This window comes from Patagioenas fasciata, chromosome 7 (assembly GCF_037038585.1).
Source record: "Patagioenas fasciata isolate bPatFas1 chromosome 7, bPatFas1.hap1, whole genome shotgun sequence".
Taxonomy (NCBI): domain Eukaryota; kingdom Metazoa; phylum Chordata; class Aves; order Columbiformes; family Columbidae; genus Patagioenas; species Patagioenas fasciata.
Window position 1 is genome coordinate 3,164,544 of NC_092526.1, and position 23,927 is coordinate 3,188,470.

Genomic DNA, 23,927 nt, shown 5'->3' on the forward strand with positions numbered 1-23,927 from the left:
TATACAATAATATAAAGCACAGTGTGAATTGTTTTATTTAACTGGGCTACTTCATAGTGCCAACACTAAGGAAATCTATTTTCTGGCCAATTTTTCAAGTTGTTTATCTGATATATTCCACCACAATATTATAAGTTAAAAAACCAATACATATAAGTATTCAGGTAGAGAAGGAAATTTTCAAGTACTGAAAGATCATGCAGAGGCTTTCTCAGAGCTTGGCCATTTATCTTCAAAAACATGGCATCAGTTTTGGCTGCAGAAGTTTTTACTGTGTTTAATTTTGATTAGGTACATTTGATAGAACAACTAAAGCTAGACAGACTACTTTTGTTCTGTACCTAGCAAATAAAATTTAGCTTCTATCATACTGCAGTTATATAAACTTCAATGTTTTATCATCTTTTTTTTTTTAGATGTCAGAATGAACTACTAGCCTGCTTTTTTGTTTGGTTTTTTGTGGAATAAGGAATTAACCGCATAGCCTAGAAGCAGGAACACTGTGGCTATATAAAAACAGCTCGGGTTTTGACACTTTTCATCAAGCTGTGACTGGAAAAAAAGAAATCCAGAAGACCGTGGCTGAATCACAGACGTACATGATAGAAAAAAACAACACAAACAAAAGCTTTCAGGTGCAGGTACTGCACTCACTACTACAAGTTAAATTGTCTTCTGTATTTAGACAATAATTAAGAAAATGACATGTATTGACCTGAAATCCTGAAGGCACTTTAGGAGATGATTTTGACCTTATTCTTCTTATTCAAGAACACAGTGAAAGCCAGAACAAGGGTGTTGCTTCTACGCTAAAAAGCTTCTCCACACTCCAACAAAGTGACAGGCTTAAATTGGATGATTAAAACTCTAAGGTCCATGTTAACAGAAGTCTCAAGCAGGGCTCCTTAAATATGTTTTCCATACATACTCCCCCTGCCCAGAGGCAACGATACCAATCTCTGCTGCCTATGGAAGGCAAGAGGACAAAGTCAGCAGGTACAGTCCATTAATTTATTTTTGAGAGCACTTGCCAGCAGTTATCTGCTAAGACATCTTCAACAACACTCCTAAGAAACCAGTAGAATTTCAGTAAGAGAGGAAAATGACAATTTTTCAGTTATGCTGCACAAAAGATTAAAAAAATAATTTGCAGTTATACTTCTGCCTTTTACCGTCATTCTCTCACAAGCACAAATTCAGCAGAACTTTCCAGTCTACACCTTAAGCCGTGGCAGCAGTTACACAGTCGCTTACAATAATGCCGGTTTCTTACAGGACTCCCTAGGAACAGCATTCCACCCACTGCACGTGGAGGCAGGTAAGAGGCAAAGAATACCTCTTCATGGACTGCACCATGGGCGAAGTAATAATTAAGCAATTATTCTGAGTTTCTGGTTTCACAGCATTTTGGAAAATAAGACTAGGCCTACCCTGTGTCAAGTAAGGCTTTGACAAAGCTGGCAAGAGAACTTGTTGAATATCCACCTCAATAGATGCACACAGCACCAAGGATGAAGAATCTTTCTGGATCATCCATGATCTAGGTGTGGTAACCAGAAAAACAGAATTTTTAACTAAAAGTTCTAAAATGCGCGATTCTTAGGACCAGGGAAAAGATATCTGTACTTGAATCAGGAGTATAAGTCACAGACTATATTATTATACATCAACAAGATTTGATCTGTTTCGCTCAAGCAACATTAAAGATGAAGATCCAACACATCAAAGCAACTTTACAAGAAGACAGGATACTTACTTTGAATTAGCCTATATGATTTGCAATGTCTTCACTGCCACTATGACTAAAGTCACCCAGAATAATAAAGTAGCACATTGATACCGAATATGCTGACACTGTATGATGCAAGCACACCGAGTCTGAAGAGAATTCAGACATTAAACCCACCTAGGACAGATAATACAAACTCACAGGGGCAGATTAAATCCCAGAACTTCCTACCACCAGAGACTAAATTGTTCAGAACCTGCCTGACTTGAACCCTCTGACCCCCTTCATGCCCTAAAGAATACTTTCAGGATGACACAAAAAGCAGCAACTACAGAATCATGAGCTACAATTTAACTTTTCAAAAACATATGGTAAGTGGAAGCAAAGTGAACTTTGCACGAGATTATAACTGCTGATTCAACTCCCTCTGTCCTGCTGCAGAAATGCTGGGACCAGCAACAGGCAGGCCCTGGAAACCCGTCCCGAGGAGGGGAAGGATCCGCTCCCTTGTCAGCAGGACTCAGTACTTGCACAGGATCAGCCGTGAAGCCAAAGGGAATCTCAAGTGCAAGAACTTATTTAATGTTGCACTTCCAAAGACATACACGTACAGAAACTCCAAAGTGCCAACACCGAGGCTAGAATTTTTCTCCTGTTTGGAAGAGATGAGAAAACAAATGTTTTTGAACAGTAGATATCTTCCAGTATTAAGGTGCCAGCTCAGTGTAAGAACACATGCAGGAAAAACCAGCAGGTTTGCCTGATTTTCATCAGAAATATCCTTTGGAGGAAAATGTTTCAAAAGCATCAGGAAACATTAACTGTAGGTTTAAATAAAGGCTTTTCACAGGAGTATTTGGCAATCAGGAATGATTTGACCTTGAAGTTCTATCCAGTCCAACTTTAAGCACCTCCGAACAAACTATCCTCGCTGAATTTGTCCATCTGTGAGACCATTTTTCATTTCCACGTGTTCTGAAACAGTGAGTTCTACAGTTCAATTACCCATCATTAGTAAATGTACTTTTTCTGTTTAAAGTACCTTCATTAATCACTTCAGTGGATCTGATGTGAAGCAGATGGCCAGCAGGCTCAACAGGAAGAAAAGACAAGTTATCAAGGTACTCAGCCCCAAAAGCATCCTTAAGTGCAATTCTGTAGTTATCAGCCAGAGGTAGAATGTTGGCATGGATAGGGACAGAGAAATTACTGCTAAGTACTTGTATCTAGGGTATTAACTTCAAATTCCTAACCTAATTTAGAAGAGAATGATGCTTAAAAGCTGAATCCTCCAGTCTGATGCTTGGAATTCTTAGTACACTTCCAAGAGAACAACTAAGCAGATTTCAAGTTGTTCACATTTGGTTTAGATTAAGTTAAATATGCACTCATATTTAACTTTCTATTCCTAGTTATTTTAAAAAAAAAAAAAAAGCAACATCCAAAAGGACTAATTTCTTTAATAGTAGAATAAAGCTTCTTCAGGCATAAGGTAATGGACAGAATGATGATGTTTTTCTAGTGCTGCAATTTCTTAAGATAGACAGCAATCTCCATTACACCAATACTTTTTTTTTTTTCTCAAGAGAACTTCCAAAGTTGTATTTGGAGTATCTGGACAGAAAGGGAAGTCATGAACAGTCATGAACAGAAGTTTAAGGGCTTCTACTGCCAGATGTTGTCTTTGATGGAGGAGTGCTTCTGCTCAGGCAGAAACAGGTGTTTCTCTCGCCTCAAGTGAGGAATTCACTCCACAATAAATTCTCCTGGCAGTACAGAACACAAAAGCTTCACAATTGCAAAAAAAAGTTATGGAAGAACTCTCCTATCTTGCCAAGCCAATGACTATTTAAACAACTACATAAAAAGCTGTAGATCAACAGGATCAAATAAGAAGAAAAATGGATTGCTTTTCTTCTTCAAGTAAGAAGAAAAATGGGTTGCTTTTCACTTTTGTTCGTATTTGTTGTTGCTGCTGTTGTTCTTCCCAGGACAATGATTACCTACATGCACTCAACACAACCAACAGACATTTGCTGAATCAGTGGCCAAAGAGTAACAGTGACTCAACCTTTTCCTGTAACACTCTTAGGAGTGGTTTATTCTGTCCTATCACAAGCAGCAAGACTGGCATTTTAGAGAGAACACAGGGAATCCTAAGTTTTTCTGACCTACCTTCCTTATAAGAAAAGCTTCCTTGAAAAACAACTCGAACAACAAGAGAATGACACCTACCTTCATACTGAATACACTTAACAGGAACGTTCTAGAGTTAAGGTGGATGTAACATTCAAACGGCCTTTGTTTCTTCTCTTACATTGTTTATTTGACTATAGTATTATTTATGCAGAGATACCAAGATTGGTAACACCATGAAGCCAGGTTCCCTGTACAGTCAGTGGGTGGGCCATGGGACTCCCAGCCACAGAGAGTTGCCCTAAGCAAATCAGTCGGCAACCCAGCACATGAACACAAGTTCCTACCCACAGAAGTTAAATTTCCAGACTTGATGCCTCCATCCAACGCATCCTTCCCAGGCCTGAGGCCAGCCACTTAGACTACCAGTATTTTTTTTAAAGAAATGCATGTCCTAGAGAAGACTTCACTCTCCAGTAGAGGCAGCTACTGGAAATTCCACATAAAAGCTTTTTGTGTAAAAGCTCAGCAGTTCAGAAGTGGGGGTTCAGGCTTCAATTACCTTGTCAGCCTCAGAGCATCCACGATGGGCTGCAGATCATCTGACCAGGGAATTTTACAGCCATTCACTTCCATTTGCCTCAGCTGCTCTGTGGCAGCCACATCAATCCCACCAGGGCTCTGCCTCCTTTTTGCACTAATAAGCTGTTCCAAAGTGCCAAGCAGGCTGAAGACTAGTCTAACAAAAAGACATAAAGCACTTTCTGTGTGTAATGTTCTGATTCTGCTTGGAAAAGGATACAAAGAGAGAGCCAGAGTCCCCACTAACACCTCATCTGTCTGACTCCTGCTTCCAGTGCCATTATCTTGTCCTTTCTCCAGAACTTACCAGACTTCTCCACAAGACACTAAAGCTCCTAAAATTCCAGCACACTATTCCAGCAACAGATAAACATTTTGAGGGGACTAGGGGGTGGAGCTGAGATGTTGCTGAGTTGAATAGAAAGGTGTGCTGGCAAAGGTCAGTAAGAAAGGTACATTACTCTCCCAAGAAAAGAATGAACAGCTTTGCTAGAGGGAAGGTGGACAGAACAGAAAAACAATGTAGAGTTAGGCCTCTGCTTTCTGGGGGCACTAAGTCGCTGTGTTAACCTAGATGCCCTCAGCAAAAGCCACCACCAAGGGAAGAAAGGGTTTACAAGTTCTGCTTTGTTTAAGTAGAAAGCAACTTAAACATCACGGTTAACTGGAAACAGACAAAGGAACAGGTTGCTGGAAACAGCAGCCTGGGCCTTGGAACAGCTTCTTCCCTAAAACAGAGGCAGGTTTGGGGCTGAGCTGGAGAAGACCACAGCTGGGAAGAAACAGAATGATGGGTTTCACCTAACAGCCAAGGTGAGATTCCTCCATGCTTCTGAAACTCATCTGGGCTTCTAGTCATGTTTTATTCAGAATTTCAGAATACTGCTGCTGGAAAATACCGTATCTCTCACTTTGGCTGCCCATGCTTGGATTTCAATACAGAAGTCCTCACGTAGAGCTTCAGGGTATGTTAAAAGCAACGTATCTGAACAAAGCCTGAGGCTTCCTTCATACTCGAGCGTAACACAAGGCTTTAGGTAGGTGCCCCAAGACTTGAAGTCGAACTCTACGTTCCACAATCTCAACCACACCTTTCAGGAAACGTACAGATCTCCCTGCTTTATGGCTTTTGTCAATTCAATGACTGTTTATAACTGTTCTGTACTCCTGACCCCCCTGGTTCCACCAGCTCGCTCATCTGGCTTAGAGACACAATATTTGTAATGGTAACAACAGGACCAGCTCCTGACAAGGAGCCTGGTTCTTCCATGCTGCCTGGCAACTGGCAGATGCTCACAAGATTGAGTCCTCTCAGACTGGAGAGACAGGGATCCTGGACATAACTGGTATGTGGCCATTTAGCTGACAAGTTGGTTATTTCTTTTTAAAAAAAAGTCACTGGATCAGCTCTTTTCTGTAAATGTGATTATTGGTGCTATGTTCAGTGTTTTGAAATCAGTACATTCAGTCATTATCAAATGAGGTTCATTATTTTAAGAATCTCTCCTACATTCTTCCCCCATCATTTCTAGAACTTTGAGCACTGTTTTATCTCTGCTTGTATCTGAATTTCTCAAGTTTTATGCCTGCCTGCTCAGAGTAAGTTTCTAGGACAAACTGTGGTTAAAATTTAAGTACCATAAACTAGACACTACTAAGATTATGTTGCAAGTAATCTTTCCAAATTGTTTGGGATAGAATTTGATTTTACAGCCTATTGTACCAGTCTGAACTTTCTATGTAGCTTCTGCCTCTCTGTTACCAGTGAACCTGGGAGTGAATTCTATCACCTATTCCTTTGAATTCCTTAGCCTGAGGAAAGACTCAACTTCTTACTACACATAACCTTCTACCATGTGGAGAACACCAGGGACTTCTCAATAGAAGGAAACCGCCCCCAGTTTTGATTAAAGAAGGACAAGCTGCCCAAAATGGCTGCATTAAGAGATAGTGGCTGTCAGCTTTGACAAGAGATGCAACTGAAATAACCCTTTTGGACAAGTGAAAGCTAACTGGCTGTTTTATGGAGCTGGATGAACTGCTGGCTGAACAACGAAAAAGGATGCACTTTGTTGGTTTACTTATAAAACTTCATTTCATTACTGAATCTGTTTCAAAATGTCTTTTTCTCCTCAAACATCCTGTCTAATTATAGCATCAACCAAGCAAAATCTGACTCACGCTAGACATTCAACTTGCTTGTATTCCTCAAGAAGGATTTTGCAGTTGATTAGTAACGTTCCAAGACTTCCTATCGAAGTCTATGACCTACTGGTCAGTGAACGTATCAGTCCCTCCTTGAATAATGGATTTCTCAAACTAGTACATGCTTGTCTTAACAAATGTTAGACTGGCTGTGACTAGAAGGAAGAAAGTGGGGAGAAGAGCTCAGATGGTGAACTGAAGCTCCTTCAGAACGTGCCTTGGCAGCATGTAAAGTTGACCAAAACTAAATTCAAACACACATTTACTCTCACATCTGAAGAAACAGGAACAAGTCTGTTAGCACTCGGTGTGATTTTAACTGCCTGAGCCCATGTGCTACACATTGTTGAAAGCAACTTAATACTTTGACCAAGGTGATTACGCTGAAGTAAAAAAATGCCAATAGGTTTTCTGCAGAGATACCATCACTCGTCTTCCCTTTAAATGAAAGAGCTTCCAATACCAAAATATTTTTATTAATGGTGAGAGAATTACTGAATTCAGAAGTGATACTTCAGCAAAGCCAGGTTCTAGAAAGTCTTCAACCAGCAACAAAAGGTTCATCCCACTCTGGGGGATGTGGGTGTACTTTGCTTCTGAAATTTTAAGGTAAGATGTTTCACCAAATTCTAAAATTTATTCAGCATTAAATACATAAAATCCAAATGATTCCTTTTCTGTTCTCATACATACAGTAAGATTGGTACCATCACTTCAGTACACATTCTCACCACTCTGTAGACTCAAGATTAAAAATAAACAATCAAACACCACCACCACAAACCAACAAAACTCCCAAACAACGCAACAAGCCAACAGCCAAATAACAAAAACCAAATTTGTTTCATGGCTGAATCCTCATGATGGGTCATTAGAAGACAGTTCCCCTTAGGATATGCCATAGATGATTCTCCGCAAATCATTAATTCTTCCTAATTTGAAGAGCTGGATTACTGATGGGGTTTTTTTGCAAAGTATCTCCTATACAGCCTCTATGTATGTGTTCTCAAAGGCACAGAGCACCTGTCACCACAGGTTCAAACCACATTCAAATGTATTTTCCGAATCATTCCAACTACTTCATAATAAAAAAGTAAAAATTAAGAAGTTATACATTACAGAAATAATTATACATCATTTGGGGAAACAAAAGGGGATTTAAGTTCAACTTGTCAAAAGCACAGCTCCCTCATTTAGAGGAGACAAAAGCCAAGTAAAATGAATTTTGCTTTATTTGGCATCCATCAGAACGTTTTAAAGGCACTGGAAGAACTACAGCTGCACTCTGGAGCATCATGACTTTTCGTGAGGGATCCACTTTGTTTCTGCTGTAACAAAAAGCAGGACATGAGCAGTCTTGGCTTTGCTGAAAGCCTCTGACACAACTCGATGTGATTCAGTATTTTTTTCAAGTGAACAGCAACAGGAGACTTTCAAACTGTCAAGTACTTTTTCTTTCCACGGGAGGTTTTCCAGAGTGTTGGAAAGTCGCTCCTCACTACTGAGTTTGGGGTTGTTGTTTCACTTGCGGAGGATGGAATTTATTTGGGGGCAGGAATGGGAGCAAAACCATCCTGTGGTTTTAAATAAGCTTCTCACAAAATATTCATGGTTCCAAATCTTGCTCTTAGTACATAGATGGCACGCACACATTAAGATCTCACTACTGATTCATGGCTAGATGAGGCTTAATTTGCTGGGGTCTGTCCCCCACCGTATGTGCCACCATCTGAAGTTAAACAAAATGTAATCAAACCATAACATTTCAAAAAGTCATTTGCGACAACCTTTTTGACAGGTTTTGTGGTAAATTTAATGAAACACAATTATGCCTAGAGACAACTTGTAAAACAGACCCTTTCTTAAACTAAAAAACAGAGAATTAAAATGAAAATATTTAACTAGTGGTCTTCCTCTGTGCTACTTTTAAAGTAGCTTTATAAATTATGAGAAAGAATTCAAGCAATTGTGTGCAGTTTAAATTTTTTGCAACTTTCACAGCCTAAATGTTTTTCAACCTTGAAACACGGAAATATTTAAAGAAAACCCTACTGTGTAATTGCTATGAGCTGAAGAGAACTATCTGTACCCTCTACTGACAAACACTCCCAAAAATTTCTAAAATTAACAGTTACTGCAAAGTTTAATTTTGTGTCATACACTTCACACTATAACTGAGAAACAAAATTAAACCACTTCCCTGTTTATGTGGATCTTCCCCAAAATTCCTAGAAGGAAACAGTTTTTCAAGTTGATAAAATGATTGGTTATATTTAAAAATAGCTTTAAAAAACAGATCAAATTTCAACTTCCATGTTAAAAATAATCTCCAAATCACAAGTTTGTAAGTCACCAAAAGGAAGCTGCTGTCACTCAGGAGGACCCAAACAGACCAGAGGGGTGGGCGAAGAAGAACCTCATGGAATTCAAGGACAAACATGAGGTCCTGAGCCTATTGACAGAGCATCCTCTGCATCGGTACAAGTGGTGACTGTTACACGAGGTAGCAGATCTGCCAAAAAGAACCTGGAGGTTCGGTGGACAACACCCTGCTTTGAGCATGATGCTGGAGAAGGTGGCCTGATGACCCAAATCAATCTATGCTTCTATGTTTTTAAAAAGTAATTTCAAAGAGGAAAGTACTGTTTCTATTCAGAGCCATAATTACGAAGTGATATTTTAAAAAAAGAGAAAAAGAGAAAGGAAAACAAAAACCACCAAACAGATTGCGACATTACAGTAACCACCAACTGCACTGTTCCTGCATCAAAACTTTCAATCCTCATATAAAACAGAAATAATCTTTCCACAGGCATTTCTTCTTCAACGCAAGTACCTGCACTGTAGATCACAGCAGGTCCAGGGAATGCACGCTTTCGCTGTGTGTCACAGACCGAGCACGTCCGTTCCACATTGAACTTGACCATGGACCTCCTCCTCCTGGTTCCATGTTCTTCTGGCCCCAAACCAGGTCATGCCTTGGTTTGTTGTTTTGGTTTGTTTGGATTTTACTGTTTAGGTTGTGGTTATCTTTTTCCTTATTTGTTTTTTTATAAGTAGGGTAGTTTTTGAACTGAGTTGCCTTACTCCTTTCCATTTTTTCCAGAATAAAAACTACACATGGCCTCACCCTCATAAAAACTGCGGTATCTTTCAGAAAATACAGAAAGAATATCCTAAATCATTTTAACCACTTTCTCCTTTCTCCATTTCTAAAAGGGATGGATGTACCATGCAATGTAAAAGTCAATCTGCCACAAGGAACTCTGCAACCTCAGCTACAAAAGCTCCTTCCTGGTGAAATGACAAGAGGTTGAACGCAGCTCATTTAGGAATGAAGGACACAAAGAGTTAAAGCAATAGGAAAGCAACAAAATTCAGAGCAGCATAGATTCTTATTCCTAGTTATAAAAATAAATACAGACACTTGCTGAAAACCAAACCTTTAGATGAAGTTGGATATCTCAAGCAACCTTTCAGGTATCAGCTGTAAACTGTATCAATGTTAACAATTAAACCAGTAAAACTTCCCTCATTTACTGTCATCATTACAGACACAGTGGAATCTTCCCAGCTGTGAGAATACCTCATTTAGGTGCACAACATACTTAGATTAGAAAGCAACACCTACTGTTTCTAAATGTAAAATAAGGTATCAACTAAGCTGTTGATACTCATCTCGAAGTTCAAGAAAATAAAAGAATGAGAAATATTCTTGGTTTTCATTTTAGTCTAGATCTAGCGTTTCTAAAATGCGGATTCTTCTCAACTATCTTGCATTCCAGTCAGTTCAATTCACTATAGGCAATGTTTCTTTCATATAATAAAAGTCTGAAAAGAGGAAAAAAAAACATTTTGGCATTTTTCACATGCCCATCACACTTATGAGTACATAGGGCTTTGCTTTTAATTACATTCCAGTTTCAGCATTTTAAATAGAATTACCACCTAATTATAGCTTCATATAAACCCTTAAAAATATAAATTATGCCTTAACAAAATAAGGAAGCTCAAAAGGGATATCTAACCATTTGAACTACTTCAACAACACGCAGCCTTCGTGCCATCTAAAGGTACTCAACATCATACGAAGGCCAAATCAATGTACTTAAACAGTTACTAACAAGCCTTCTCAGCAAATAACTCAAGAAAAACACTGAAATTCATTCCAGTTTTGGACTGACTCTGCATCCTGATTGAAACAGATTATCTTGCACCAATTTAATCAGATATACAAGTGGGATACAAGAATACTAGAACTCTTACAAGGCAAGTTTTTAGAATTCAGCAATACTTAATTCACCCTCCGAAAAACCAATGAAACGTTGAGCTGGCAATATACACAAGTGTGTAAAGTCATCAAGATTTCAAGTTTCACAGCCGTCACTCGGACCTTTGCTGGCATCAATACAATTGTAACCACGTCACTCGCTCATTTTCTCCATAACGAAGCTTCTGCCAGAAAGCAAGAGCAGCTCCGTTCATTAGGACCATCACAAAGAAAGTTCCAAAGACAGAGAGGTACCGGCTGCCATCCTGCTCACGCTTCTTTGTTTGCCAGTCCAAAAATTGGAATAATTTGGGAGAACCATGGAACAGAAGAAAGATAAAAAGAGAAGGTACATTTTTTCACTGAACTACTTTATTTTTTGGGACACCACCTGACTAGAGGTGGGTACAAAGAAGCACTTCACGCCCCCAACACCCAGCCTCGGCAGATCCCATCCTAACACTACCACCAGTGCTGCCTCCAGCTGCAGGAACAGGTAGTCTTCCCACAAATGCTTCCTTCATTTCCAAGTGTTTTTCAATTCCTCTAACCACATAACCAAAGATTTATTCCTCCAGTTAGGAAGCGAATTGTCTATTTTCTTTTTCTAGCCAGACTACTTGCTTCCAATTACAGCGGTAACTAGGAAATGCAGAAGAAATCCATGAATGTTGACCTTTCTCTTCAAGGGTTACTTTACTGTGAAGCTATTAAGGAATGGTGCCTTTGCGATAATTGCTGCAGTGGATAAACCCTTCTTCGCTCTCTTCCCACCAAAAATTGAAGTATTTGATGCATCTCATGTACATTTGGGTGTCTTTGCCACACAGATATGCAGTGTAAACAATATGGCAGTAAATATTCATTTTCTGTGGGATTAAGCCTAAATAGGCTCTGCTGTTTGGCACCGTAGTCACAAACTGCTTCTAAAAAACAAAAACCTCCACCACCACCCAGACAGTGTAGGGGAGAGAAGATGAGAGATGCCACATAAAGTCACTGGCTTCCAACAACACTTCAATTTCCATATGGAAATAACAGGAAATAAGATGTGCTGAATTTTAAGCACCAAGGCAACAAAAACACATTAAGATTTCATCACACAAGAACTTGGCTGTAAAATTCGTAATTTTCTTGATCTTTTTAAAGAGTTCTCATTTTCAGGGACATCAGATAGCTAACAGACCATGTATTCTACCAACCAGCTAAAGCAGACATTTGCATTAATCTGCTTCTGTTAATTAAGTGGTGGAAATGCATCTCCCCTTCACCAAGAAATCTCCTCTACAATCAGATTCCTTGTCAACCTCTATCTTTTTACAGCCCGTGTTACAGTGATTATTCTTCAGATGATTTCCCAACAATAAGAACACAGGACTTACTATACCTTGGCTCCAAATCCTATAGGTCTTCCAAAAACTACTTTTATATATCATGCCCACCATATTTGTCTATGAAAAAAGTGTTACTACCACCTTTTAAGAGAACCAGACACTAGACATATAAACTTCATAATGATGATGATTTGAAATTGGAATTCAATTTGATTTCGAAGACAAATAAGCTATGGGAGTTGAAAGCCAGGCTTTGGCAAAACTAGAAGCATAAGAGGTTGGACAATTAGGTAGAATCGGTAAGCATAAAAGACACTGGAGTTACTGTTATTTCCACACCCCCCATCTATAAACTAATGCTATGACAAAAATGAACCTTTATAGTTAAACAAAGAAAAAATATTTGTCTATCCTCATTTGCAAATTGTCCAAAACCACCGCCTAAGGAATTTTGCCCTCAAATTCCAAAAAGGTGAGAGAAAAGAGAAAAAAGGAATGACATTTAAATAGTCTGCATTAAAACCAGCTGAAAACTATTATTCATACTAGCAGTAATTATCTTCTTGCACCCCCATATAGCATAGAACAGCTTTCCCCTCACACAGATCACCCCTCAACTTACACAGCACCCAGCATTTGAAGACAAACTTATTTAAGCTTTTTCCATAAGAAAATACTTGCAAATAAATGTAAATAAACCCACGAGAGCAGCATCTCACCGGAAACATTTGTCAAGCAGAGTTCTACTAGAACTAGGCTTATATGTTCTAATATTGTATTCGCACAAGTCCAGCTATTTTTCATAACCCAGAAGATTTAGGGTTTGTAACTGTTGTTAAGTATTAACAGATTACATAGAATTAGTAACAGAATTTTGATCTGTAATCCAAGTTATAACATCAAGCTGGTGCCATGAAACTTTGTAAACCACATAATATCTACAGTTATTTACATGTATCTATGCTTGAAAACAGTATGAAGTGGTTTTACAAATACTGCTCTCAACAGCAACATCAAGAGAGCTGGGGTATTGCCCAATGGTAAAACACATTATACAAAAAAAGAGCGTACACTCTTATAAAAAAGGAATCTTGAGCAGAATTTTACTTTAAAAGCAGTACCAAGTCCTAAGTGTTTTATTGCTCTGCCTGTGCAATAAAGAGATTAGAGTTCAACCACAATCATGGACAGCTTGCAGAGAACATACCAGCAGAGACAATTTCACAAACAATACTTCTAACCCTTTGGCAGGATTTTCAAGTGCTACCAAATTGAAACAAAAAATTAAAAAAATAAAGGATAGCAAAAAAAATCCCAACCAACCAACCAACCACATTACAATAGTAAAATTAAAGAAAAAAAAAATCTCACCTCCCACCACCCCTCAATTCCTCCAGAACACCAAACCATTCAGCTTCTGAAGCTCCAGCAGTATCTTGAGCTTTACTGTTCTACCTAGACATCATTCTCACTAATAATTGGTGTGAGACAGGAGAAGAATAAATTAAAAATCAAAGCATAAAACATTCTCCATGCAGTGCAAAAGCTATTTCAACTACAAAGGTATCTTTCACGTGCCATTTCCTCTAGCAAAATTACTCAAGAGCTTCTGAATGGCTTGAGAATGATCTAGAATTAGGGAAAAAAGCACCAAGACTTCTCTGATGTGTTTCATTTTTCTTAGGTGATTTTTAGAGTGAACTGAGCTTAAGTGAGTTTTAACAAATATGAGTCTTGTCCCCTGCAAAAGACTTAAAGCTGTGGAACTACTTTGATGGGGAACCACCCAGGTACTAAAGACAGAAAGGTAGCTCAGGAGAGACGGTGGTTTGGGAAATATGGAGGTTAAGAGAAACAAAAGGAAGCAGGAGGTGTTAAAAACTACAGCACCTCCAACAGAAGATCTTGGTTAAAGGTAACGCACTACTTCAACATCTCCCACATTTTTCAGCTGCATACGGTATATATTCTGAAACATCAGAGAAAATTATGAAAGCATACATTCTCTGTTCCTGAAATGTCATAAAATCTCACTCAGCAATCACAAAAACCAGATGACACAGAAACACACTTCCTTGGGGGAAGGGAGAACACAGATAATATCTAAGGAGAAGTGTTCTTTGATGAACAAGCTATTTATTTACTATTTTGCCTTTTTAAGCTCACCTATAATCTTGCCTCACCTACAGGAGAGGCACGGGAAGCACATTCAATTGTTCATAACTATTTTATTATTACTTCAGGATCTTCTGTTCTTTATTAAATCAAAAAATACACAGCGGCTTATATAAAAAGTATATTAAAGGGCACATGGAGAACTTTGACCCGGGCACTTTGTTTTCATGTTTAGTTAATATGCATTCATCTCATTCTCTTGAGTTAGTACAAATGGGCGCAAACCTACACCCACTTCTCTCCAAGCATCCACAAATATTTTAAAGCCTAATAACAAAACACAGATGCTCTTTTCCAAACATCTTAGTCAGAAATGAGAAATATTTTCACTCCCTTAGCAAAGATTATTAGATTAACTGGAAATTCCTATCCATTTGGAGCACACTTGTAGGATCTCCTACAGCAGTTTATAGCTATTAAAACAGAATGCCTTCAACCTGAAGACCACTTCCACACCCACCACGTAGAAAAAGATCACAACATTTCCACCTATTTAAAGAACACTGGTATTAATTGGCTGTGAAAACAACTGCAGAAAATAGTTGCATATAAAAATAAATTAACAAATATAGAAAACCAACACCTTCCCCCCCCCAACCCCCCGACACACACACTCCAGAGCAGCTGGAGACTCCAGACCAGAGAAAGATCAACCAGGCATCTGCACACCTGAACTCCAGGATTCCTTCAACCATTGCAATATTCTTTAATATACAGCCTGGGCAGAGTTTTTCAGACTAAAGACTAGAAAAGAAACAACCTGGACTGACAATAACACTAGAATCAATTGATCATGTATGATTTCAAACCAAAACAAGTCACAGAAAAGAAACACAACCTAGCAGAATGCCTGTACTTCATGCTAAAAGCTTACATAATCTTATCATTTTCGAGCATAAAACCAAAAGCTTGCTGTTAAATCTATTTATTTTGGACCTACACCGGGACTGCAAACACTCCAAAATTTTAGGCGAGTAGAAAATAGTTTAATAATTGTTAAATACCGGAACACTTAATGTGTAATACTGGAATAACCACCAAAACAATGTCATTAACATGAGAAGCAGTCGGAATTGCAGCCAGTTTCCTGCTCATTTAGCAAAGATTAATTCCACCTTCATAGGCAAGAGAAACATCCATTTTGCCTTACCAAGAACAACCTGAACAAGAAACGTTAAAGAAAATATGGCTTTTGTTGCTTAAGTGTTCTTTTTAATAAGTAGGATACATGAAGTCAACAAGATCACTATTCTGGGCTCTAGGCAAACGGGTCTTAGAAGGACGTGGAAGGCAGAGATGGGCATGAAGAGCAGATGGCACCCAGTCTTGAAGAAACTGTGAGAGGGGGGAAGAAGTTTCTCTATAGAAAATATTACTGAATTAAGAGGAATGTTGCTCGAAGAACTTAAAAACTGCAAGACAAAACTGTCAGAAGAAACCCTGGTTTGTTTCAAAAAAGGAACAAACTGCATAGCCTAATAAAAAAAACCAGACCAACGTTCTGCTTGTCCTTAACCTGCTCTGTTATTTCTCGAGTTAAAACAGAAAGGATTTTTTTGGTTTATTTCTGGCAGCGCTCGCCATTTCACAGCACATTTAGCGCACACGGAATTGATCAATACCGCTACAGACATAAGACTAGACTATCCATTTACTAACCACAAGAAAATGTCCTGTTCAGCAAAGTCCTGTACATTATCACCCTGGAATTTTAAAAGGCATTGTTGTACGGATCTCATCCCTCCCTCACACCGATTACAATGAAAAGCTGGGCACTTGCCTGCGAGCTTTCAGACCAGCACACTGTGCAAGAATGCTGAAAAGTCTATTTAAACCTCAACAGAGGACCGTATACACATTCAAAGCATAAGCAGAAAGCGCCAGGCTTGCCATGTAAACAAATATTAGATCTATTGCACGGATCAGAACAGTTTTTCTTGGTGAAACTGCTGGAGGAGCAATGTACCAACTGTTACCCCAACCACTGGTTGCTCCCATAACATGACCATTTTCCTCCTCCTCAGGACTCAGAGTTGGCATTTGAAACCCAACTTCTGCTGTTTTAAAGAGAAAAGTAGTGGCTTTTTTTTGCACTACAAGGCAGCGACGCAATGAGTAGCAAAATATGAAGCGTTACAAAATATTGTTCGGAAACTGAAAATCCGCCTTTTCAGGCTCACTCTGTGCATACATCTACACACGCACACACCCCTTGCTATCATTAAAGGGCGAGCTGATGGTTTCAGAGCAGTACCTATTCTAAACTAATGAAGCATTAATGAAGATTGCCATTCACCACTAAAACTCTAGAGCAAGAGACCTAATTGAAGATCATTTCCATTCAGTCTTATTTAAGAAAAACAACAACAAACCCCCCCACACACCAAAACACTAATAACTGCATTGCCAGATGACTGTATGTGACACTAGGTGGTTATATCTCCACATTTGTTCCACACAAATGATCTGAAATCCAAGCGCAGCACGCCTTTGAAGTGCTCATGTTATATGCATTTGTAAGGATAACGATAAAAACAGCTTCTGCCTTTAGTCACTTCCATCCCCAAACATTTGTCATGTGAAAAAAAAATTGATTTCTCCTCATTCACACTAATCCCCAAAGTTATATCAAGTGTTCAAGGACTGACCTCAAAGCCTTACGTTAAAAGCGGTAAAACCAAGAACGTTCACTTACCTGAAGAACAAGAGATAAGAAAAACAGCAAACGCCAACTTAGTAGCAGCTCCCATTTTCCAATGCTGTTAAAACATTTAAGTGACTTTAAGTATCCAGTTTCCTGGGTCCTGCAAGCTGGAAAAATCTCCCTTCTTGCTGAACCACTATAAAGCAATCTATAGCAACATTTCTGCAGCAGACAAATGTTCATGAAACACTAAAATCAAATTTCTTTAGACACCGACGATCTCCCTCCTGCTCTTTCTTGCGAGAATCCGGGTTGAGGGATGGGTATATTTGGAACCGTGTTTCAAAACACACGTGTCATTTGGCTTCTGTACAAAGGGTGGCAAAATTTAATTCATAAAAGTATGCTACGAATCCACTTTTGCAAAAAAAAGTCAACAATGGAGCTGCTGGACAGGCCGAAGTCTCTGAGCACACTCCAACTTGGCCTTTCCACACCAGGCTCCGTGAAGCATCACTCGTGGGTGCCAAGTGTCGGGGAGTCAGATCGAAATCTGTAAACACGATGGTTTTACTCCTGGCTCCCCTTATACAACATGTAGTGTTTGGAAGAAAAGTAGCTCCATTGCAGTTTCAAACCTCAAAAGCCTCCGGGTGAAGGGGAGGAAGTTTTGTCAGTTGTTTTTTTGATGAAAAGTACCTTTAAAAGGCAAGCCACCAGCTGCACGTGGGCAACACTTCGGTTTTCTTTAATAATGCTGAGGGTTTTAGCGTAACCCCGGAGAGGAAAAGGGGAGAAACAAAGAGTTTGAAGGCAAACAAACCTTCGGGCTTCCCGAAGAAGTGGCAAATCTCTAGTCCTGCCGCCCGTCGGAGCCGCACATCTCCCCTTCTCCCGGGCCCGGCAGCACCAGCACTCCCCAATCCCAGCAAGATTGCGAATTCTTCTAAGAGATTTCCATCCCCTTCCCCGGCCAAGAGGCTATATTTGGTATTTAAACACAGAAGAGCGACTGAAAAAAAAAAATTACAAAATATATATTATATATATAAAACGCAGTATCCAGCCGCTGGGGAGGAGGATGATATATTCTTTGTGGCGAATCCTTCCTCGGCCGCCGTGCTGCTCGGAGGATTGTGCTCCGGGAAGGGAGGAGGGCGGGGGGATGCGGCGGCCGCTCCTTCCCCCCGTGCAGCAGCCGCTCGGTGCCTCTTTCCTGCTGGATGCTCCTCTCCAACTCCTCAGCGATTTCTTCCTCGCCCGCTGGTCAAACGCAGAAGCGAGACAGTCCAGCCCCCCCACGCTCGATCCCGTTCTTGCCTTTTCTTTCTTTTTTTTCTCCTTTTAGGAGGAAGGGGCGAGCGGCAGCAGGGGCGGGCAGGCAGAGCCTCCTCCTGCCTCCCCCACCGCGCACCAGGCGAGCCCCGGCCGGAGGGCGGCGGGGGCGGGAATCCCCTGGGCACCCTCGGCCCTAATTCTGCCCCCGGCTCACTCCCGGCTCCGAGGAACCCAACTCTCTCGTCTCCCGGGCGGCAGAAGCGGTGCGGCTGAGCCCAACTTTGTCCCTCCAGGAGTACAGTTTAGGGCTTGGCGAGGAGAAAAGGCCGAGCCCGGGGGTTCTCTCGGGGCGGCGGCGGCGACAGGAGCCGTCTCTAGAGTCTCCCGAGTCCAGCTGGCAGCTCGGAACAGCCCTCCGTACCCTGCTGCTGTTGCTGCTCCCCTGTGGTAATTTCATATCTACCCATTCACTTGTGTGGCGTGGAGAACGGACCCAAGATGGCGGCGCCCGGGCGATTGTTTTTGTTTCCTCTCCTCCTCCTCCCCCCCCATCCCCCACCCTCTCCCCTCCTTTCCCACAACCGCGGCCGCCCGTCGCGCGACGCCGAGATTGACAGCCGCGCTGCCCACTCACGACCCGCCTGCCTCTGCTTGGCCCCGCCTACCTCCCCTTTTCCCCGCCCATCCCGGAGCGGGCGGAGCACGCTCTTCCCGCCCCTACCTGCCCGCGCGCCGCCTCGCGGGTGCGCACACGCGCTCCCCTCTGGGTGCGGCCCTAGCGCCGCCCGCCCCGCTCCCGCCCGCCCGCGTCCGGCCCCGCTGTGCAGCGCCAAGGTCGGTGCGGGCCGGAGTCAGTCGCCTCTCGCCTCTGTAACGCAGTTGCGTGTGGGTGCGTGTGTGTGTGTCCGGGGGGGGGCCGCGGTGCCGGCCGGCAGGTGTGAGGGTCGGGCCGCGCCGCCCGCCGGCACCTGCTCGCTGCGCCCGGCCCCGCCGGCGCCGCGGGGGCAGCAGGGCTGGCGCCTCCCGGTCACACTCCCCGGGATTGTTAGTGCACCTTTGCGGGGCTTGTTCTTGGTGCCTGGGAGCTCTCCTCCTTCCCCAGGTGAGGGGGGGCCCGGCGAAACAAAACCGCCGTAAAACCCGGCGTGAGAGTTGGTGTGAAGCTGTGAGTTGGTACCGGCGCTGTGTTTGGGTGGAGAGAGGTTCTCCTGCCCCTCTACTCTGCCCTGGGGAGACCACACCTGCAATATTGTGTCCAGTTCTGGGCCCTCAGTTCCAGAAGGGCAGGGAACTGCTGGAGAGAGTCCAGCGCAGGGCAACAAAGATGATGGAGTGGAGCATCTCCTTGTGTGGCTGAGGGAGCTGGGGCTCTGGAGCTTGGAGGAGACTGAGGGGTGACCTCATTCATGGTGATGAATATGGAAAGGGTGAGTGTCAGGAGGATGGAGCCAGGCTCTTCTTAGCGACAACCAGTGATAGGACAAGGGGCAATGGGTGCAAACTAGAACACAGGAGGTTCCACTTAAATTTGAGAAGAAACTTCTCCATGGTGAGGGTGGCAGAGCCTGGCGCAGGCTGCCCAGGAAGGTTGTGGAGTCTCCTTCTCTGCAGACATTCAAACCCGCCTGGACACCTTCCTGTGGAACCTCAGCTGGGTGTTCCTGCTCTATGGGGGGATTGCACTGGGTGAGCTTTCCAGGGCCCTTCCAGTCCCTGACATCCTGTGATTCTGTGAAGCTGTGAGTTGGTACCAGCGGTGTGAAACGCTGCTTTCCCGGCTCTGCCTTCACCCCCAGCCCGGGCGCTGCTGCTGGCCCGCGGTGGCCACGCTCCTCATGGCCAGAAGGTGCTTTGCAGCTTCACCCTCAGACACCATCATGTCAAGAAAGTCCCTAAATCCATGTTTGTACCTACATAGAGCATCAGGTGTGGTTAACCAGGTGTGCCCTGTTCACCCTGAGCAGGGAACTGTGCTCACGTGGTGGCCATGCTGCTTTCTCTCTACCTTTCCTTGCTCGGCCTCCTTCAAATCACAGCAAACTTCTGTTTCCGATCATTGTTTGTCCTTTGGCTGCTGCAGTCGAGGGGCTTGCAGTATTTATTTATAGGGGGATAGCGGTCAGAAGTTGCCGAAACGGGCACAACGCTGCTTTGTTTTACGTGCCGTGCAAGCGCAGAACAAATGGCCTCTGCTTCCAGAACATGGGTATGAAGCAGCACATGTTCATGGTTCCAAACAGCGGAGGGAGAGAGCAGCATGGGTGAACAGTTACTAGTGTTCTTGCCTTTTGGGGGAGATGTGTATGTTGGTGGCACTTTGCGTCCCTCTAGATAAAACATTTTGGCACATTTCTCCCTTAAGAACAGGAGTTCTGCTCCTTTGTGTGTTTGGTGAGGCTCCCTACGCTTTTTTTTTCTTTAATGGATGCCATAAAATATGAAAATGAATGAAACAGAAGACGTGTCTCAGATCTGGAGATCAATGTGGGAAAGCGTAAGGTCCTTAATGTTGGCCTTTAATTTCTTCATTTTTTATAAAGGGCTGTGTTTGCATAAGCAAGAAGCACCAAGTTCTCTGAAAAGTGGCGAGTTGTTCGCTAACCACAGACATATAGAGAGTGATTTCAGAGACCTTCCTTTTCAGATGGCTTGATGGCATGGTCTGGGTGTTTGGTGATGTGAATAGTAGGTGGTACTGGGTTGGAAGGAGCATTATGGATAAGATATTTCACATATGTGAAGATATGGCCAAGTCAAGGCTGAGTAACACTGCCAGGCTGTCAGCTGTGCTAATTCACTGATCAGCAGAGGCATTCAGTAACCAGACCTGGTGACCGCCACCAGCACTTGGGTTCAAACATGAAGAAATGTGGATATTTCAGTCTATTTATATTGAGGTATTTATCAGAGTTCTGAATCAGGATTCGGGTATCCTTGGTGTTTCTCTGCTGTGTTCGAGCACTTACCAACACTAAATTCACACACTGGCAATATTTTTGATGATGTAAAACATCCAAAAAGCAAAATAAGATGTATGGCGTTGTGTACATCTTGAAGCTTCAAGACATGTGGCAACACTTTTTATGCCATCTTTTATCCAAGTATTTCAGAATGATTTACAAGCATTAATTAAAGTATTACAACACTCCTACTTAATCTGTAGTTTTTAATATTCTTCAATAGCAGAATATTTAAACATGACCTGTTCTGCAGGTTGTATTTTCACTTGGCTCAGCTTCTTCAAAATGCTCATCGTGTTGCCACATGAGTAGGAAATTATAGCTAAAAATATTACTATGTACGTGTGTGTGTGTGAATATATATATGTATACTTCCCATTCTAGGTATTTTGCTTTTAATTTTTTACGGACAGAACATAAACTATGGTGCATATATATTTTTTTTTACCGATTATTTTAAATGAAAATAGGATATGTCATGTATATAACACCATTTGCATGAATGTCATAGTAAGGAGGGGTGTCTTACTCAAGGAGCTTATTATTCTTAAGCATGGGTGGTTTTTTGCTCGCCGGATCCCTTGAGCAGAGTGATGCCTTCTGGCCATCCAGTAAATGTTACAGAAACAGTAATAGCGTAGGGTTGCTCTTGGCAATCGCATGTTTATCAGGGCCACAGGAATGACAAATGAAGCTTATCTTTTTGTCTTTTCTCCCCAGTATTGAGACCAAATGGGAGCATGGCAAGTGGTGTATGGATTCGGTAGAGTGTTGGTAACTAGGGTCAGACTTTCACAGCGCTCCAGAAGCATCGGGCTGTTTTCAGCCCCGCTGGTGCTGCACATAAGCCTTGCGGCCTTTACAGAGGTACCTAATATAGCGTATGAAAAGAAATACATAAGGAGAGGTACATATGTGCTCATTTTTGGTACGCAAACAATAAAAAAATAGTTTTGTTGCATGGATGCAGCACTGTGACATTGTTTCAGTGATATCATTATAAGCACCATATAAATAGAGCTATCTATGTCTGCGTATGGATTTTCTCCCTTTTAATTACATTGAAAAAAAATAGGCAATGTGGTACAAACATTGCATGCGTGTTAGAAGAAATTGCCTGCCATTTTTGTGAGGTACTTGATGCAAAATTCTTGAAGGGCTTTGGGCTTTCTCTAGGCTGTTGCTTTTATTTCAAGTATAAGGATGAGTCTTATCCCTAATAGACATAGTAAATGACACAGTTGCTGTCTCCTCTCTGTTTGTAAATGTCTTTCTGCGTGCCTTTCTCATACGAACTTTGGGGGAGTTTCCCATTTCTACCCTTTGGCATTTCTATTTTCCTTCCGCCTTAAACTCCCGATCTTTTTCCGCTCCTCTAAGATCAATCAGTCTATGCATTTTTAATGAATCCTTTACTGTGTCATATGAGCGTTGAAGATACAGCATCACGGACTTGGGCATCTGCAGAGAGCTCCTGTGCAGGGGTAGCAGCAGTAGCATGGAATGGATGTGATCTTAGTTTCCTTCTCTCGTCCGTGTGGGATGGTGTAATACTTTGCCTAGAGGCAGCACAAATATAACTTTCCTTCTAGGGGATAATGAGAAGAATTAAAACCCAGCAATGTCTCATTTTTCTCTGCAGAGCCCTGCTAGGAATGGAGGATTTCAGTCCTGCCTTTGCTGTTTCCACACTTAGCGCGGAATCGATACTGTTTATGCAGAAACAGCATTATAGGTAAGAAGCTACTGTGCAAGGCTCATTCAGTGTCCGTACAAGCATTTTTGAAATGTAGAATGGGAAACATGGGGTTTATAATATCAGGAGTAACATCAACAGATAGAAGCCTTGTCATTATCTCATTAATCTTCCCTTACGGTCCAAGCAGTTCTCCCTTTGAAACTCTGAAGGAAGAGAGAACCACGTTTCAAACACTGACCTTACATAGCAAAAACAAGAATGACCAAACCAGCAGAAATTGATTGCTGTCGGGGATCTCATTTTGACCAGCCAGCTTAGCTTTCCATGCTCTGGGAAAAAGTGCAAATACTGGAGGATGGTCTATTTTTTTTAAGAAAATGGGAAAATAAGTGTGCTGAAGTTATTTTGAATTTCATAGGAGTATGAATAACTTATGTGAAACTTGAAATATTTTAAAAGAGTTTTAGAGCACTGGAAGGATCAATAAAATTACTACAAATTATTCTTTTTTTTTTTTTTTTTTTTTGGCTCTATTCAAAAACTATTGAGGTGCTTTACAGTTCAATGGATAACGCAGCTTTAAACCATGAGAAAATGTAAAATGAATCAACCTTTTAAATGCTGATGAACTGAAATGAAATCAAAAGCTTGCGTGTGGTGTGCTTTTGGGTTGGGTCAGTATATACGTCCATCACAATTTTCTCCTTTTGCGCTTGTAATCAAACTTAGAAATGTTACATGAGGTTGTTGAACCCAGCTGATAGCCACAAAGTAAAATACATGCTGAAATAATAGCAACCCTGTTTTCGATTCAGGTATGATGGGGTTTGCCTGAAGTGTGCTCGTTTTATTCGTGTGAGCAGTTCTAGTAACTACAAATGAATAGGATTTGGCCTGTAGCGTGTTACATAAAGC

The 23,927-nt window shown here is 41.6% G+C and overlaps 1 protein-coding gene and 1 long non-coding RNA gene across 4 annotated transcripts in view; one reads left to right on the top strand and one right to left on the bottom strand.

The window, feature by feature from the left end:
* ACVR2A (activin A receptor type 2A) overlaps positions 1 to 18,892 on the bottom strand; it is a 60,577-nt gene extending 41,685 nt beyond the window's left edge. For both annotated transcript variants that reach the window (XM_065840595.2, XM_065840594.2), the window contains exon 1: positions 17,127 to 18,892. In XM_065840595.2, coding sequence (XP_065696667.1) covers positions 17,127 to 17,181 — 55 coding nt within the window. In that variant the 5' untranslated portion in view covers positions 17,182 to 18,892. The remainder of the gene's footprint in view (positions 1 to 17,126) is intronic.
* A 191-nt stretch (positions 18,893 to 19,083) lies between these two features.
* LOC139828346 (uncharacterized) overlaps positions 19,084 to 23,927 on the top strand; it is a 107,873-nt gene continuing 103,029 nt past the window's right edge. For both annotated transcript variants that reach the window (XR_011739858.1, XR_011739859.1), the window contains exons 1-2: positions 19,084 to 19,187; positions 22,956 to 23,048. This is a non-coding gene — a long non-coding RNA (uncharacterized lncRNA). The remainder of the gene's footprint in view (positions 19,188 to 22,955; positions 23,049 to 23,927) is intronic.